Below are 16,353 nucleotides of genomic sequence, written 5' to 3'. Positions count from 1 at the left end.
CCTCCAAATATTATAAGTCACTATAAGTAATTTTTTTTTATGCAGAGATCCAGTTAAGACCTATGCAATCCTTAAGTCCCAGATAAACTATTTGAATGTATTAAGTAGTGCACAGGCTTTATGCTGGAGTCTACTTGCTGCTGAACTTCACCTAAACTATTTTTATTGGATTTTTAAAATGTACTAAAATTATGTTTTGATATAGATACTGCATAACAAACATGTTTAATATATTACCTGGTATATAGCCTTGGACTACTGGTCAGTGCATTTACAGGCAGTCCCCGACTTACGCGGATCCGACTTATGTCGGATCCGCACTTACGAACGGGGCTTTCTCGCCCCGGAAGTCGGGGCGAGAAAGCTCCATTCATAAGCTGCTCCGGTGCCCCTGGTCTGCTGGAGACCGTCTCCAGCAGACCAGGGGCACCGGGCGGGTTCCCGCGCTTCTGTGGCTTTGCCAGAGCAAAGCCTCAGAGGTGCGGGGAACCGCCGCTGCTGCCGCTTCAATCTGGGTGCCTGTGGTCTGCTGGGGACCGTCCCCAGCAGACCACAGGCTCCCGGACTGAAGCCGCAGCCGCGGGGGGTTCCCGCGCCTCTGAGGCTTTGCCAGAGCAAAGCCTCAGAGGCTCTGCTCCCCGTGTCCCTGGTCTGCTGGGGAGGGGGGGGGGGCAGCTAGTGTGCTCCCACCCACCCAGCAGACCAGGCTTTTGTTTTGGACTCTGGGGCAGAGCAGCTGGGGCGCTGCCGATTGGTCCTGCAGCGCCCGCTCTGGGCACTACTGGACCAACCCGGCAGCACCCCAGCTGCTCTGCCCCAGGTCCTGATTCAGCCGCTGCTGGTCAGTTTCAGCAGCGGCTGAATCAGGACGCCTGGGGCAGAGCAGATGGGGTGCTGCTAGGTTGGTCCAGTAGCACCCAGGAGCGGCGCTACTGGAGCAACCCAGCAGCACCCCAGCTGCTCTGCCCCAGGCGTCCCCAAGTCAGCTTCTGCTGAAACTGACCAGCGCTGACTACAGGAAGCCCCAGGCAGAGTTGCTCTGCCCCGGGCTTCCTGGAATCAGCTGCTGATCAGTTTCAGCAGCAGCTGACTTGGGGACGCCTGGGGTTCTTAAGTTGATTCTGTATGTAAGTCAGAACTGGCGGTCCGTTTCAGCAGTGTCTGAATCTGGACGCCAGTTCCGACTTACATACAGATTCAACTTAAGAACAAACCTACAGTCCCTATCTTGTACGTAACCCGGGGACTGCCTGTACAAGTAACTGGGGGTGGGAGGGAGAAGGATAAATTAAGCTGGTGAATTAAGTCATTCTTATTAAGGTTTCTTATTAATTTACAGTGTTTTAACATGAAATCACCCTGGTCTGGGGGGGGGCCCAAGAAATACAAAGTCTTTACCTCATCAAATAGTTTACAATCTACTTTTAGAGAAAACACAATAAGCAAGTGCGATGAAACTGGAATCAAATGGGGAGGCATGGCCAGAGTAACAATATTAAAATCACCTAATTATATAAATTAGTTCTGAATATAACACGATGATTTTGAACAGAGTAGATAAAAATATGTTAATTTTAAAAAGTAATATGATGAGGCGTGCTAGATGACCCAGGTAGTGTTATTTAAATCACATTTGTATTTACTCCTTGTTAGCTCTGTACTTTTTCCCCCTTAGACAGGGGCTGCTGCCACTCTGTGCTGCTGCAGGCAGCTGGTTTGAGCAGGGAGCTGATACAGAGACAGTAGCGCAGGGAAGTAGGGGGCTCCCCGGGAGTGAGGCTGGATTGCACTGGTTGCTGGCTCTGCCTTCGGGGACTATAGAATAGTTGAGCAACTGCTAAGATTTCATGCAGTTACTCGACTATTCAATTACACAATAATTAACATTGCTAGTGTGCAGCTATAGAAGTTTTGTAAAGTAAAAATGAGAGCATTCATTTTTCAATTAGTGGCATTCTATGTAAACAGCATATGTAACATTATAAATATTCTATGTAACATTATAAATGTTAATGTAAAATTTAGTAACACAGTTCTTCAAATTAGCTATACAAACATTCAACACAATTTAATAATTTAAAAAGTCATTTATTTTAAATTACGCTACCCTGGATCTGAATTTAAAAGTATTAGGGGACCAGACGTGGGGGGCTTTTTGTTATTATGAATTGTTAGGTACTCAGAGACCAAAATTCTTAAAAATTTGGATTCTACTGGTAAGTTTGTAAACACTTATTTATAGAGTCCTGCATGGATATAAAACTGGAATCTACATCTGCATATGCAAAAATGATCCGCAGATATACATGGATGCGGATAAACATGGATTTAAAGTGGATATCCACAAATTTGCAGAGTACTGGTGATACAAAATTGGTATCCACGTCCATAAAATGAGCTCTGGGTACCCACATTAACATCTGTGGTTGCAGATACACGCAGATTTGCATGACTCTACATATTTAGGTATTCGCGTATGGGATTTTCAGAAGCAGTCAAAAGTCTTAGGAGCACAAGTCCCATTGATTTTGTTTCTGAGCTAGCCAATCTAGCTGATTTTTCACAGGCATCACAGCAGAAGAGATTCTCAAAGCAGGTGAGGGGTAAGCGAGAGATAAAAAGGTCCCATCTTTCACTAGATCATTACTTTGAAAAAATGCTGTCTATATATTCTGGCTTTAATAATACTTAGCTTGTATACTGCATTTGTTACCAACTACTATACTCCCCTGTAGCTATATAATGTATTGTACTAGTGTTTCAATTTTTTTGTGTATTGTAAATTTTCAAAAAACTATGTAAAATCTCATGTGCGCTATTACTGTTCCTTTTCTAACATTCTGTCAAATGCCAATTGTAACAAAAAGGTTTACATTACAATGGGCATTTCTTTAAAATACATATCTTCAAAACAGTTACAGTATGTAGGATTTGCCATACCAGTCTGAACCAATTAGGCCATCTAGTTCAGTATCCTTCCACTACAAGTCAACAGTACCTTATCCTTCCACTACAAGTCAACAGGAGAAGGCAAAGAGACTCCATAAGAGATACAATGGTCTAGTGGTTAGGGCACTAGAGTAGAACTTGAGAGGTTCCTGCTCTACCACAAACTTCCTGTGACACCTTGGGCAAGCCATTTAGCCTCTCTGCCTGTTCCCCTCCTGTCAAACGGAGATTACAGTACTTCCCTATCTCACAGGAGCATTGTGATGGATAAATACATTAAACTTTGTGAGATACTCAGATACTATAGAGATTGGGGGAGGGCGATATAGGCACCTAAGATAGATAGATAAATAGATCCTTCTAGGTGTACACCACCACAAAAAGGGCAGGAGAAAGAATTTCCTTCTGAGCCACAGATTTAATTAACTTGTGCACTGAAGCATGAGTTTTAATTATCTTTAATGTTATTTTAATGTGCATAACTACAAATGTTAACGGTAGTCACAAAAATTATCCTACCACAATAACTGTTTCAGGTTGTAAACCTATACCTTGTTCAGTTATAGTCAATCCTTATTAAAGTGTTCCATTATATTGTAACAATAGTTTACTATAGCCTGAGATCACACATATATTAAAACCCTTAGAAATCAGCCACTCTCTTCATATCACTGCAAGCTCCAAATATTGGTGCCATAAGGAAGGTAGTTGCTTTCTACAAATTTAAAAACATGTCAAGAATTTGGATCAATTTATTGTATATTGATTCTGTAAAGTGAAAGTGCCAATTTCTAAAGCTTAGCAAACTAATTTCTTAAACCCAACAGTGAGAGACAAAGTATACTGCATTTTAAGAAGACTAGGAGAGCATTGATTCAAAAGGTTATGTTCTGTACGTCCAGACCTTTACTGAAATTATACAAAACTGTTACCATCACATTAAAATCAGGCAAGAGGAAATTCTTCAAGCTGGATAGTGTTTGCCAATTCCTATATACAATTCATTTATAAATACCATGGCATGGAAAAGCTATTTAAAGAACTCAGAGCACAGAATGCATGATAAGTGGTTGAATTTTCACTGCCAAGTTTTTACCCTAGATGCACATAGGATTCTCCCATTATAGAATTAGAATCAAGGGCAGAATTTTGCCTAAAATATTTCCCTAATATATAAATAATGCAGATTACATACCTGTGTAAACTAAAGTGTGGTTTCTCCCACAAGCAGCAAGTTTAACTTTTTCTGGTTTTAAAGCTGTGAATTAAGGTCAGAGAATAAGTTTACAAACAGGTTGATAGTTACATTTTTAATAAAACGTTGCACATTCCAGATAGTCAGCTACTCTTTTCATATTTTTATCAATATCAATGTTGAAACTGACCAGCAGCGGCTGAATCGGAGACACCTGGGGCAGAGAAGCTGGAGTGACCAACTTTTCCGGTGGTAAAAGCAGAGCGGCAGCGGGGGACGCGGAAGATGTCTGAAAAGGGAGCGGGGAAGGAGCCAGCGTCTTTGCACGCCGGGCTCCTCTGTCTCTTTATGGGCGGGGGAGGGGAGCGTTCGGGTTCTCGCGGAACCCTTACGTTCGCGGAACCCCAGGGTTCCGCAGAGCACCATTTGAGAAACACTGGTCTAGACTGACAAGTTTTTCCGAAAAAGCAGCTGCTTTTGTGGAAAAACTTGCCAGCTGTCTACACTGGCCGCTTGAATTTCCGCAAGAACACTGACTTCCTACTGTCTGAAATCAGTGCTTTTTGCGGAAATACTATGCTGCTCCCGTTCAGGCAGAAGTCCTTTTGCGCAAAGCTTTTGCGCAAAAGGGCCAGTGAGGACAGCTCAGATTTGTTTTGCGCAAAAAAGCCCTGATCGCGAAAATGGCGATTGGGGCTTTTTTGCGCAAAAGCGCATCTAGATTGGCACGGACGCTTTTGCGCAAAAAGTGCTTTTGCGCAAAAGCGTCAGTGCCAATCTAGACACTCTTTTCTGCAAATGCTTTGAACGGAAAACTTTTCCGTTAAAAGCATTTGCAGAAAATCATGCCAGTCTAGACGTAGCCCTGGTGATTACCTGATCTGTTCATTTTCTGTGGGGCACCTGTCATTGGCCACTGTCAAAAGATAGAATATTGGGATAGATGGACCTTTGGTCTGATCCAGTATGGCCATTCTTATACTCCTATATTCCCACAAAACAACTTCCACCAGCTCCAAGACACCCCCATCCTTCTTGACTCCTTCATTTTCTACTCACTCACTACACAGCTCAGACTTATTCCCTCAACTCCAAATCCCCTCTCCTGCCAGACTCAAAGGCTTAGAACTTTTCCACTCAAACACAAATCCTCCATCGTCTGGACCCTTTTCCATCCTATGCTACACACACCAACACCACACTCAGAAATCATAATGCTCTTCTCAGTTCAAAGAGCTGGACCCGGAAGAACATGGAAGTACTGTGGAATCAAGAAGCATGTGCAGAGAACTCTTTATTCTGCCTCTTGTGGGTATGAAGATTATCTGAATTAGCTCCTCAGAAGCCTGCATTCTCCCCTATGTACCACCTCCTCCTGTTTCCTGTCATCTATAGCCTGAAAGGCGAGGAGTGCTCCCATGGTAGCCAGATGTACAAGACTTCAGAGTATACCAGTCCTGCTATACAGTTCATGTAGCATGCCTGACAGTTTGGGCATTACTGATAGAAATTACCCCAATTGCTCTTCTTACTCCTGATCAAGGAATAACTCCTTTTTGCGCAAGAGCTCTTGCACAAAAAGGTGTGTGGGGATAGGGAACTGCCTCTTTTTGTACAAAAAAATCCTATAGAAAAAAGCACAGGTGCCCTGGTGGCCATTCTGTGAACAGCTATCAGCACTTTCTTTCAAGAGAGCATCCATGAAGTCTGGATGCTCTCTTGCGCAAAAGCACATTGCTTTTTCAATGTGCTTTTGCAGTGTGGACTCTTTCTTGTGCAAGAAGTTTTTGCAGAAGATCTCTTCCGCAAAAAGCTTTTTGCGCAAGAAGCCTGTAGCGTAGACATAGCCAAGGTGGGTGAAGTGATTTCAGACTGACAAAGAGCTTTGTGAAAGGTCAAAAGCTTGTCTCTTTCACCAAAAGAAGTTGGCACAATAAGATATTACCTTACTCGGCTGTGTCTCTGATAATCTGGGACCAACATGGCTATAACAATGCACACATACAGTGATACTCTCTCTTGGTATCTAAGCACTAGACAGTACTTCAGAGATCAACAGTACAATAACTTCCCTTCATATGGAATGAAGTTAAACAGAAACAGAGATGACACTGAATGTGAATTCTTAATAGTATCCAAAAGACTGGAATCTGTTTATCTGGAGTAGTCTTCAAACTCTATGAGACCTAGAATTGTAAGGGGATAGAAGATCAAGTAGGGTACTTGTATTTAATTTGGAAATCGATACTGTAAATCAGTGTTTCTCAACCAGTGGTATGAGTACCCTTAGGGGTATTTGAGAGAAGCCTTGGGGGTATGTCAACACAGCGCTTTACTACTTTTTACACCCAAAAATGTCATCGCCCTCCTGGCTACGATTAACTTGTTTAAACAAATGTGTTGCAATAGTAGAAAATAATGTTGTGTGTCTGAAAACTGTAGGTACTGTGTGTATGTGTATTTTAAAAGGGGTACTTTATAAAAAAAAAAGGCTGAGAAACACTGCTGTAAATCACTTTTTCATTCAAGACATCTAACAAAAAGTCATAGAAGAAAGTAAGACAAACCTTTCACACAAGTTGGCTTGTTGATAGTATTCTTTGTTCCTAGTCCTAACTGGCCCCAGTTATTGCTGCCAAACATGTAAAGTTTACCATTTCCTGCAAAATAAAGACATCCATGAAAACTCATAAAAGTGTTTGGCTATACTACAACTTCCAGCAGACCATCCATCATTAAGGATGGCCATCAATTCATGGACCACAATAATTATTATTAAAGCTTTTTGTTAGGAAAATTACGAGAGAGATCAAATATTCTTTATTTTACAATGAAGTTGTTTAACACTATTTAATATTTAATTGACTATTTAAAATATATAGTCAATTACAATACATGTGCATGGAATTGAATTTTTTCTACAAATTAACATCACAGTCTTGGTCAGCCACGGTTAGCAATGAAAATGACTTAAAAAAACAGCCTGAAATTATAGTTTGTGTCATGGCTGTAACAGCCTTATCCAAAACAGAACAGTTTAGTTTTGTTATGGTTTACAAAACAGTGAGACACATTTTAGGATGTGTGGACCGTTGAGACAATTTGGCTGTTGTGAATGCATTCTTCTGCCAAAAAAATTACAATGTAGAATCTGGCCTGATCTCTTCAATAATCTCAGTGCCCTGTTAAAATCTGGTTGCTGGCACTAGCATGCTAGGAATAGCAGCATGGCTTTGAAGGCACTGATAGTGACTCCTGCTAGCTGCATAGGCATATGTCCAGGGGTCAGATAGGATTATAATTGGGTGGCTAGACCAAGCTGCCACCCTTGCCACTACAGCCATGCTGCCTCAAGCAGAGTTGGTGAATGTATGTCTGTCTCCTAAGTGTTGCGTAGACATTCTCCCAGAAGTTCACTCCTATGAGGAAAAAGGCAGTGTTTCCACAACTCATTTGCAGAGCTTCCCAATAAGAGGAGCAGAATTTGGTTCCCCAGTTAAGGTTTTGAATTTGGGTTACAGAAACTTTCAAAATGTAAAAGTTAGTCAGTTTTCATTTTTAAATGCCACAGAAAAAGCAATTCTACACTACAAACATTTTCATTTTAAAAGATTTTTAACATCATTGTACAGTTTTAAAACTTCCATAATGCTTAACACAAAGCTCAAAAACAACTGTTGGAGGGAGGAGGGATGGTAATGACCATCCTTTCCCAATGTAGTGTCTTGCCAATAAAGTTGGAGAGGAATAGAAATAAAGGATTAGCTTACCAGAAATCATAAGTAGTAAACAGAAACTATTTAATAAAACTTCCACAACCTGAAAAAATACTTCGAAGTTTTGTTCAAGTATAATCAAATCCTAGTATCATTTTCACTGGTGTTGGACTGGAAAAACACTGCAGTGCAGAAAGGACTTTTGTTTTTCACTACAACATGTTTTGCAGTATGTTACAAAGGCATAAAAGCATTTTCACAAGACTGGGCTAGAAGATTTCTTGAGATCCCTTGCAGTCCTATGATTCATTGTTAAAACACTTGTTTTTCACAAATCCCACTTTTCCCCAAATGCAGTTATAATCAGGTTAGCATGGGGACCCACATGAGATCCTAAAAACACCTATATAATGGGCAAACATTTAAGGAACACAGAAGTAACCAGGAAGAACACCTATTTCAAAGGTTCTAGGTTGGCATATAGGGAGAATGCTGCCTCAAAACTAAAATTGATTCTGAAAATACAGCTTGGACTTTCTGTATCAAAATTCTATTTTCAATTTTTAATGCTAGCATTTACATGAAATGAAGTGTCAAAATAATTAATTGACATGATCACCAACTAAATTTTAGTGGCTTTTGCATTTGTTCAAACAGAACTCTAATTCTTTGTTGATTCCTGCTATTGGCATTTCAAAGAAACAAAAATAAGATTGTTATTAAAAGTATGTTTACTGTGTTGCATCAAAACTTTTTCTGTGTGTTGTAATTTACTGTACAGTAGCAGCATTTATTTAAATATTCTGGGATTGACCATAGTGCTATTTTCCATTCATATATAATTTATAAGTCTAAAAAGCTTTAATTTTAGACATATACCATCTTGAATATTAAGTTTCAGACAAAGATTCTATTTACTTTTGCCAGTTACACTCAATGTAGCTTCTCAAACAAAAACAAGCAAGCAAGCAAAAAAACAAAACAAAACAAAAAACAACCTTCCAGGTTCATTTTCAGTTCAAGTCCTGATTTCCACTACATAAACTTTCTCTATTTTAGGGATGTATCAGTGTAGTTGATTAACCGATAAGCAGAAGCTTATAGGTTAATGCTATAGACTACACGCATGCCCTGACCCCCCGGCATTCCAGCCAGTACATTTTTTTTTAGCAGGCTGGCCAAAAGCCCAGCTCAGTCCTGGCTTGCGATGGGTCTGGGACCTACTCCTGCTGTGGCTCTGCATTTAAAGTATATTAGGAGCCAGGCAGGCAGGCAGCTTGGCTCAGTTCCAACTCGTACCGGGTCTGGGAGCTCAGATCCCCCCAAGACAGGAGCTGCTGCCACCCTGCGCTACTGCCTCTGTATTAGAGGCAGCCGCACGGGGCGACAGGCAGCTGTTTTTTAAACTAGCACCCCTTGCAGACCAGCTCTTGCCTGGCACTCCATGCTGCTGCTTCTGATATAGAGGCAGTAGCACAGAGTGTCAGGGGGCTCCTCAGAAGTGGGGCCAGAGTGCACTGGCTGCCAGCCTCACCCACAGGTACGACAGAATAGTTGAGTAACCAATAATTCATGAGTTAACTCAACTATTCAATTAACCAATATTTAACATCGCTACTCTAAGAATGATTATTAGATACTTTCATTGTGTGAGTGTTTTTTCAAGTTGACCAAATTCATTTTGATACCTGAGGGGAAGGTCCTTTCATGGATTAGTATCTTGTGAAAAGCCAGAACACAAAGGGTAGGAATAAATGGTCAATTTTCACAGTGAAGAGAGATAAATAGGAGGGTCCCCCAAGGATACATACTGGGGCTGGTACTGTTCAACAGATTTATAAATGATCTGAAGAAGGGGGTAAACAGTGAGGTGGCAAAGTTTGAGACAATACAAAATTACTGAAGATAGTTAAGTCCAAACTAGGGATGCTAAATTTTCATTAATCAGCTAATCGAGTAGTCGATGGAAATTCCATCGACTACCCGATTAGTTGATAAGGGGGGCAGTTACTATCTCGCTGCACCTCTGCCTTTGAAATGTACAGGGAGAGGCGCAGCAGTCAGGACCCCACATGAGCAGAGACTGCTTCAGTCCCTGCTCGCATCATTTTCCCCTGTGGCACTTCTGCCTCTCCATGGAGACAGTGCTGGGGGAACCAACTTTTAAGCTGGCTCCCCCCCAGCACCAGCTCCTGCTTCCCCCCTTTGCTGCCTCTAATACCAAGGCAGCGAGCGGGGGGGGGAGGAGGAGGAGGAAGAGATCGACTAATCAAGTAGTGACTCAACTACCCAATAAGCCTAGGAATATCAGGTGGCCAACTAGTCACTTACATCCCTAGTCCAAACCTGACTGTGAAGAGTTACAAAGAGATCTCACTATACATGTGGTTGAGAAACAAAATGGCAGGTTAAATTCAATGCAGATAAATGCAAAATAATGAACATTGGAAAACTTAATACTAGCTATACATAACATACAAAATAAGGGGACCTAAATTAGTTGATACTGCTCATGGAAGAAATCTTGGGGCTACTGAGAATAGTTATCTGAAAGCATATGCTTAGGATACTAGGCTAGGTGGACCACTGGTCTAACCCAGTATGACTTCTTATTTTGATCCAATATTGTCATTTTGCGATAAAGACTCACTCGTGGGGACCCTGACATCTCCTTTTTAGTGTGCTCAGAATTTAACTCCTAGTGACTCCAACAGGAATGAAAGCACTCCTTCAAAGAACAGAGGAAGGGTTTTGTTTATAACTATACCACAGACTTGAAATTAACCAATACAGTTACAAGCCGGTGTATTACAAAATACATTCCTTAAACTGTGTCAATACCAACCTGTAACAATAGCAGTATGTTCATCTCCACATGATATATACAAAGGCTTGTCATTTTTAAACCAGAACTTGGTAGGAATATTTTCTGCAAATTTGCTTTTTCCAAATGTGAAAACAGCACCTGATTCTAAAACATAAATAAGACAATTTCAGTATTAGTGCAAGTTAGCTATACCTCATCTATCCAAAAAAGTAACTTCTCACTAATCCAAGCATCCTATTTATTTTCCACTGTCTTTTCTTATTTCTTTAATGCTCTTCTAGTGGTTTCTCTGAGTCACATATTTCAAGGCTACTAATAGATTAGAGATAGCTATAGATATATTTTCCTTTAAGGATATAACCAAACTCTTTTGTCCTTTACCACTATCCTCTAAGAAATATAGCAAAATTGCTACATGTATATGGGCTTAAAAATGAAAATTTTGACTCAAAAAAAGCAAAGCACAAAAAGCTCATCCTGAAAGCAGGTTGAGACAAAAAAAAAATCTCACTTACGTTTACACTTGAATTCAAACAGGTTTTCCAAATTGGATTAGACAGACACTGAAAAGGTTGATAGGCTCCAAATCTGACAACTCTTCCTCACTCATCTGAAAAGATATGTTTGATCTAAAAATTGCCCCCTAAAAGCAAGACTCTTAGCCCTTGGAAACAAGGGTTGCCAAAAATCAACTTCCATTTTAAAATTATGATCTTAAAAAAATATATAACCCTGGAGAATTCTATTTCTAACAGTCACAGTTCTTCCCACTTTGGAACTCAAAAGAGTCTCAAACTTATTGTTTCAAATCATGTAGTATACATGCATTTTAAACTGTTTAAATAAATACACCACACGTTGGGAGTGCCTTATTTTAGGCTTCGTCTACTAGGGTTTTTGCACAAGAAGCCTTTTGCAGAAGAGTTCTTCCGCAAAAACTTCTTGCGCAAAAGCACATCCAGACCTCAAAGCACATCGCAAAAGCAATGTGCTCTTGCGCAAGAGAGCGATGATACTGCATGGACACTCTTGCGCAAGAAAGCTCTGATTGCCATTCTGTGAATGGCAATCAGAGCACCTGTGCTTTTTCGGATAGGGGGCTCTTGCACAAGAAACCCCTGCGGAGCGTCAACACTTGCCTTTTTGCTCAAGAACTCTTGCGCAAAAAGGAGTTATTCCTTGTGGGGAGAGGAGTAACTGTACCGCCAAAAGTCTTCTTTTCTGCTGATTTACTTGCGCAAAAGGTGTGGATGCTTTGCTGGATTTTGCACAAAAACAGCCGTTTTTGCACAAAACCTTTATAGTGCAGACATAGCCTTAGAGTATCTCAAAATGTTTCACAAACATTTATGAATTAAACTCTTACCATAACCTTTTAATTTTAAGTTAATATGTCATCCTTGTAGTACAGGTAGGGAAATGGGCATATAAATTGATGGTTTTGCCCAACATCATGCAGAAAGACAGAGGAAAAGCCAGAACCAGGACCAAAATTTAAGACCACCTAAGTCTGAGTCCTGTGCTTTAACCATTACACCATTCTTCAGACCAAAAAAAAAAAAAAAAGGTTGAGAAAAGTAAAAGTCCTATATATATGAAAACAAACACATATTTCCCCCCTCCTGGCAATACATACACTAACATGCATGTAGTCAACTGGATTAACTGATAAACCCAGGTTATCAGTTAAATAAAAAACCTAGGTAAGTTCACAGAAAATAGGTCCATCTATAGCTATTAGCCAGGTTGGGCAGGAATGCAAAGCCATGCACTGAAACAGAGATAGACTTTCTAGGCCAGTGGTCCCCAAGCATTTAAGGTTGCTGGGCGCCAGGGGGCGTGGCTGTTCGCCCACTGGGCGCCAGAGGGCGCCCCCCCCAAGCACCGTGTGCCCCTCCAAGCGCCGCGCGCCTGGGGCCGGCACCTCCCCCCAAGCGCCGCGCACCCGCGGGCACGTGTTGGGGACCACTGATCTAGGCTAGTGAGCGGGATGCATGAGTGGTCCTCCTTCATGTTAGTGGGCTGCAAGATTGTCATAAGCAAGACAGTCTCCTAGGATAGGGATAGAGATGTAGCCGCGTGAGTCTGGGGTAGCTGAAGCAAAATGCAGGACAATGTAGCACTTTAAAGACTAACAAGATGGTTTATTAGATGATGAGCTTTCGTGGGCCAGACCCACTTCCTAGGATAGGGTACTTTTGGTAATCGTGTACCCAGTACTACTAACTACTGCACTAACCTACAAGCTTTTGCTTATGGCTAATCAGTTAATCGGCTACTGCACTATTACATCCCTAATTAGAAGCTGAAGTTGTATTAGTGAGAGCTACTACGATACAGGCGGGGGCAACTGCATGTAACTTCGGCCAGCAGAGCTCCCGTGATCTGTAGCCCGAGCACTGCGGCGCGGAGCCCCGGCTGGGGGGAGAGCAGAGCCGCCAGCTCTCAGGAGGACAATTCCCGGGCCACGCTGAGCTCCCCAGGCGCCCGAACGAAGCTCTCGGCGGGGCCGGGCCGAGGAATGTAACAGCCCCCCCCCCCCCCCCGGGACAGAGGCGGGTCTGGGCCTGGTCACCGGCTGCTCCTGCCCCGCAGCCCCGGGCATCGGGGGTTCCCGCTGCAACACGAAGGTACCGGGCGCTGCCTCCCCCGCCGGCACTCGGCTCCATGGGCCGGGCGCGAGCCTGCCCCCCCCCCCGCAGGAGGGCCCCGCTCGCCCCTGTCCCCGCGGGGGGGTCACCCCGGCTCGCACCCAGCCAGCGCCCCCCCAGCGGCGGGGAGAGAGACCCGCGAGACTCACCGGGCACCGGCTCCTCCGCCTCCCCCATGGCGGCGCGCGCTGCTGTGCGGGGGGGGAGGGGAGGTGGGGGGAGGAATCCCGGAAGTAAACAAACCTCCTGCCACTAGCAACGGGGGGCGGGGCGGGGCCCGGCCGCGGGGAGCCGCGCGCCCCAAGAGGCCGCGCGCGACGCTGCCTGGCGCGCGCCCCCTGCCGGCCGGCGCTAGGATGGGGCCGGGCGGGCACCAGTGGCACTGGCGGGCAGCGGCCGCGGGGCGGCTCCTTGGCCGCCAAGCCCCTGTCTGGGTGGAGTGGGCGGCTTGCAGGGTTTTCTACCCTACTTGGCTCTAATGCAGGAGGGAGGAACCTTTTTGGGGGTGGAACCGCGGACCCACAAAAAAAATCAGTCGGGGCCGCACACACGTGAAAAGCAAAAAAAAAGCAACACCCCGCATAGTTCTTATAGGGATCCAAAACATTTGAGCCAGCCAAGTACCAATCACCCATATTAGCTGTGCAGAGAAGACAGAACTAAAGAATATTGTCTGCACAGCAATAAATAAATAAATGTGGCTGGCCATGACGTCAGCCAACTCAGACTCACAGGATTCAGGCTATTTCACTGCTGTTTAGATCTCCAGGCTAGGGTTGAGTTTTGGGATTTTTCCTTCCCACAGAGTCCAAGGCTATGTCTAGACTGCAAGCCTCTTTCGAAAGAGGCTTTTTCAAACGATACTTTCGAAAAAGCCTCTTTCGAAAAAGAGCATCTAGACTGCAAGCAGTACTTTCGAAAAAGCAAGCCGCTTTTTCGAAAGAAAGCACCCAGGCAGTCTGGATGCTCTCTTTCAAAAAAGCCCTGTTTGCATTCAAGAACGCCTTTTTTCGAAAGAGCACTTTCGAACAAAGGCGTTCTTCCTCGTGAAATGAGGTTTTCCGCCGTAGAAAGAAAAGCCACGTTCTTTCGATTTAATTTTGAAAGAACGCGGCTGTAATCTAGACGCAGGTGAAGTTTTTTCGAAAAAAGGCTACTTGGGCTGTGTCTAGATTGCAGGGTTTTTTCGAAAAAAGTAGCCTTTTTTTTAAAAAACTTCACTTGCGTCTAGACTATAGCCACATTCTTTCGAAATTAAATTGAAAGAACGCGGCTTTTCTTTCGACGGCGGTACTCCTCATTTCACGAGGAAGAACGCCTTTTTTCGAAAGCGCTCTTTCGAAAAAAGGTGTTCTTGAATGCAAACAGGGGTTTTTCGAAAGAGAACTTCCAGACTGCTTTGGTGCTCTCTTTCGAAAAAGCAGCTTGCTTTTTCAAAAGTACTCCTTGCAGTCTAGACGCTCTTTTTCGAAAGAGGCTTGCAGTCTAGACGTAGCCCAAGAGCCTAGGCTCCACCCAGAGCCCAGAAGTCTACACAGCAATGAAACAGCCCTGCAGCCTGAGCCCAAGTTGGCAGGCACAGACTAGCCTTGGATTTTTCTTTGCTGTGTAAACATATCCTAAGAGATTGTCCCAATAACGGGATGCACTCCTTGATTTTATCCTTTCCATATGGCTTTTTTCACATCTGGTTAGACTGGGGTAAAAAAGCTATGTTATTCTTTCATACACCTACCATTAGGATTGCCAGACGGTTTCAACAAAAATACTGGACACGCTTGACATTACATCACAATCTATATTACATCTTATTTAGAAAATACCGGACATTTATATTTTCTCAATCTGTTTCCCCAACAGAAAGCTCAAATACTGGACGGTCTGGTTCAAAACTGGACACCTGGCAATCCTACCTACCATTTGTGGCATCAAACTAAGGGATAGTATATTTATAATATGATCCTTCCTCTCCTTTCTTATATGCTTTGACAGCACTGGAAGAGTTAAGCCTGTTGACATTTACATCTTCAAGCATGAGCATCTGAGTTGATACTACATTTAGATTAATGGGGCCATTTATAACTCTCATAGCTAGTGTCTGAATATTTCTGGAGGTGTACGCAGACATCATTGCATCATTTCTCTATAACCATATGGACTAATGACATTTACCAGCTTTCATTTTATAAAAACCATTAAGAGGGCTTCCTGAAAAAAAAGACAGGATACAGTTGCCAGCCTTGCAAGACTTGGCCCAATTCACCAAGGCCTGATACTGGAGGAACAGTTTAGAGTTTGAAGCTGGGAAGCCTGGGTGAAAATAGCCAACAGTTTTTCACAATCTTTCAAAAAAAGTAAGTGCAAAATGTATGGGCTGTCATAAGTTGCTTTTTGAAAGACATTTGCAATTTAGCAGTTTTCACATATGTACAATTGCACAGTTTTGTAAAATCATTTGATCTTCATTTAATCTTCTTTGTCAGAAAATTTCTGTATTTGAAATTTCACACATGTGAAGGTTTTGCTCAGACATAAATAAGGACAGGCTTTAGTCACATTTAAGGGATGCTTCCCTCCCAGTCTCCTCTGTTGGCATTTCACAATTTTTTCAGATTTCAATGGTTGTGGTTTTCATAAGTATTTTTCACAACCATAAATGCAGTTTTTCAAAGTTACACATGTGCTTAACTTCTTTAAGCATGCAAGTAATCTCTTTGAAGTCAATAGGTACTCATGCACATACAAGTGTTTGCAGGGCCAAGTGCTTAGTTTGGAACAAGTAGGCATAATTCTCCACTGCTTTGCACCCTTGACAGTTTTTCCATCCTTGTGAAAAATGAGAGAAAAGTATTATCAAATCATAATAAATTGCTAGTTCAACACCATTTACTAACACTAACCAAGCATGTCTCCATTTACTAACACTAAACTAAGCATGCATTTTAGTTTTGCCTATTGGTTCTGAGCTCGTATTTTATATAACGTGTTTCCAAACTAGTCAGATTGCTAATCTGA

General features: G+C 42.7%; 2 protein-coding genes across 6 annotated transcripts in view; one reads left to right on the top strand and one right to left on the bottom strand.

The window, feature by feature from the left end:
- RPGR (retinitis pigmentosa GTPase regulator) overlaps window positions 1-13,649 on the bottom strand; it is an 84,868-nt gene extending 71,219 nt beyond the window's left edge. For 4 of the 5 annotated variants that reach the window (XR_012898416.2, XR_012898417.2, XM_075913244.2 and 1 more), the window contains exons 1-4: window positions 13,488-13,649; window positions 10,706-10,831; window positions 6,712-6,804; window positions 4,145-4,207 (exon numbers count right to left, since the gene is read on the bottom strand). Coding sequence is in view for 3 of the 5 variants with exons in the window: in XM_075913244.2 (XP_075769359.2) it covers window positions 4,145-4,207; window positions 6,712-6,804; window positions 10,706-10,831; window positions 13,488-13,515 (310 nt within the window). In the remaining 2 variants the exon portion in view is untranslated. Of the gene's footprint in view, window positions 1-4,144; window positions 4,208-6,711; window positions 6,805-10,705; window positions 10,832-11,202; window positions 11,298-13,487 lie in introns of all 5 variants that reach the window. The other variant, XM_075913245.2, reaches the window with a different exon arrangement.
- A 1,791-nt stretch (window positions 13,650-15,440) lies between these two features.
- The window catches only part of OTC (ornithine transcarbamylase), a 51,950-nt gene continuing 51,037 nt past the window's right edge, over window positions 15,441-16,353 (top strand). The window contains exon 1 of the mRNA XM_006133937.5: window positions 15,441-15,692. The gene's annotated coding sequence lies outside the window, so the exon portion shown is untranslated. The remainder of the gene's footprint in view (window positions 15,693-16,353) is intronic.

This window comes from Pelodiscus sinensis, chromosome 1, assembly GCF_052426305.1.
Source record: "Pelodiscus sinensis isolate ZL-2025 chromosome 1, ASM5242630v1, whole genome shotgun sequence".
Lineage (NCBI taxonomy): Eukaryota > Metazoa > Chordata > Testudines > Trionychidae > Pelodiscus > Pelodiscus sinensis.
This window is presented reverse-complemented; position numbering and strand designations above follow the sequence as displayed.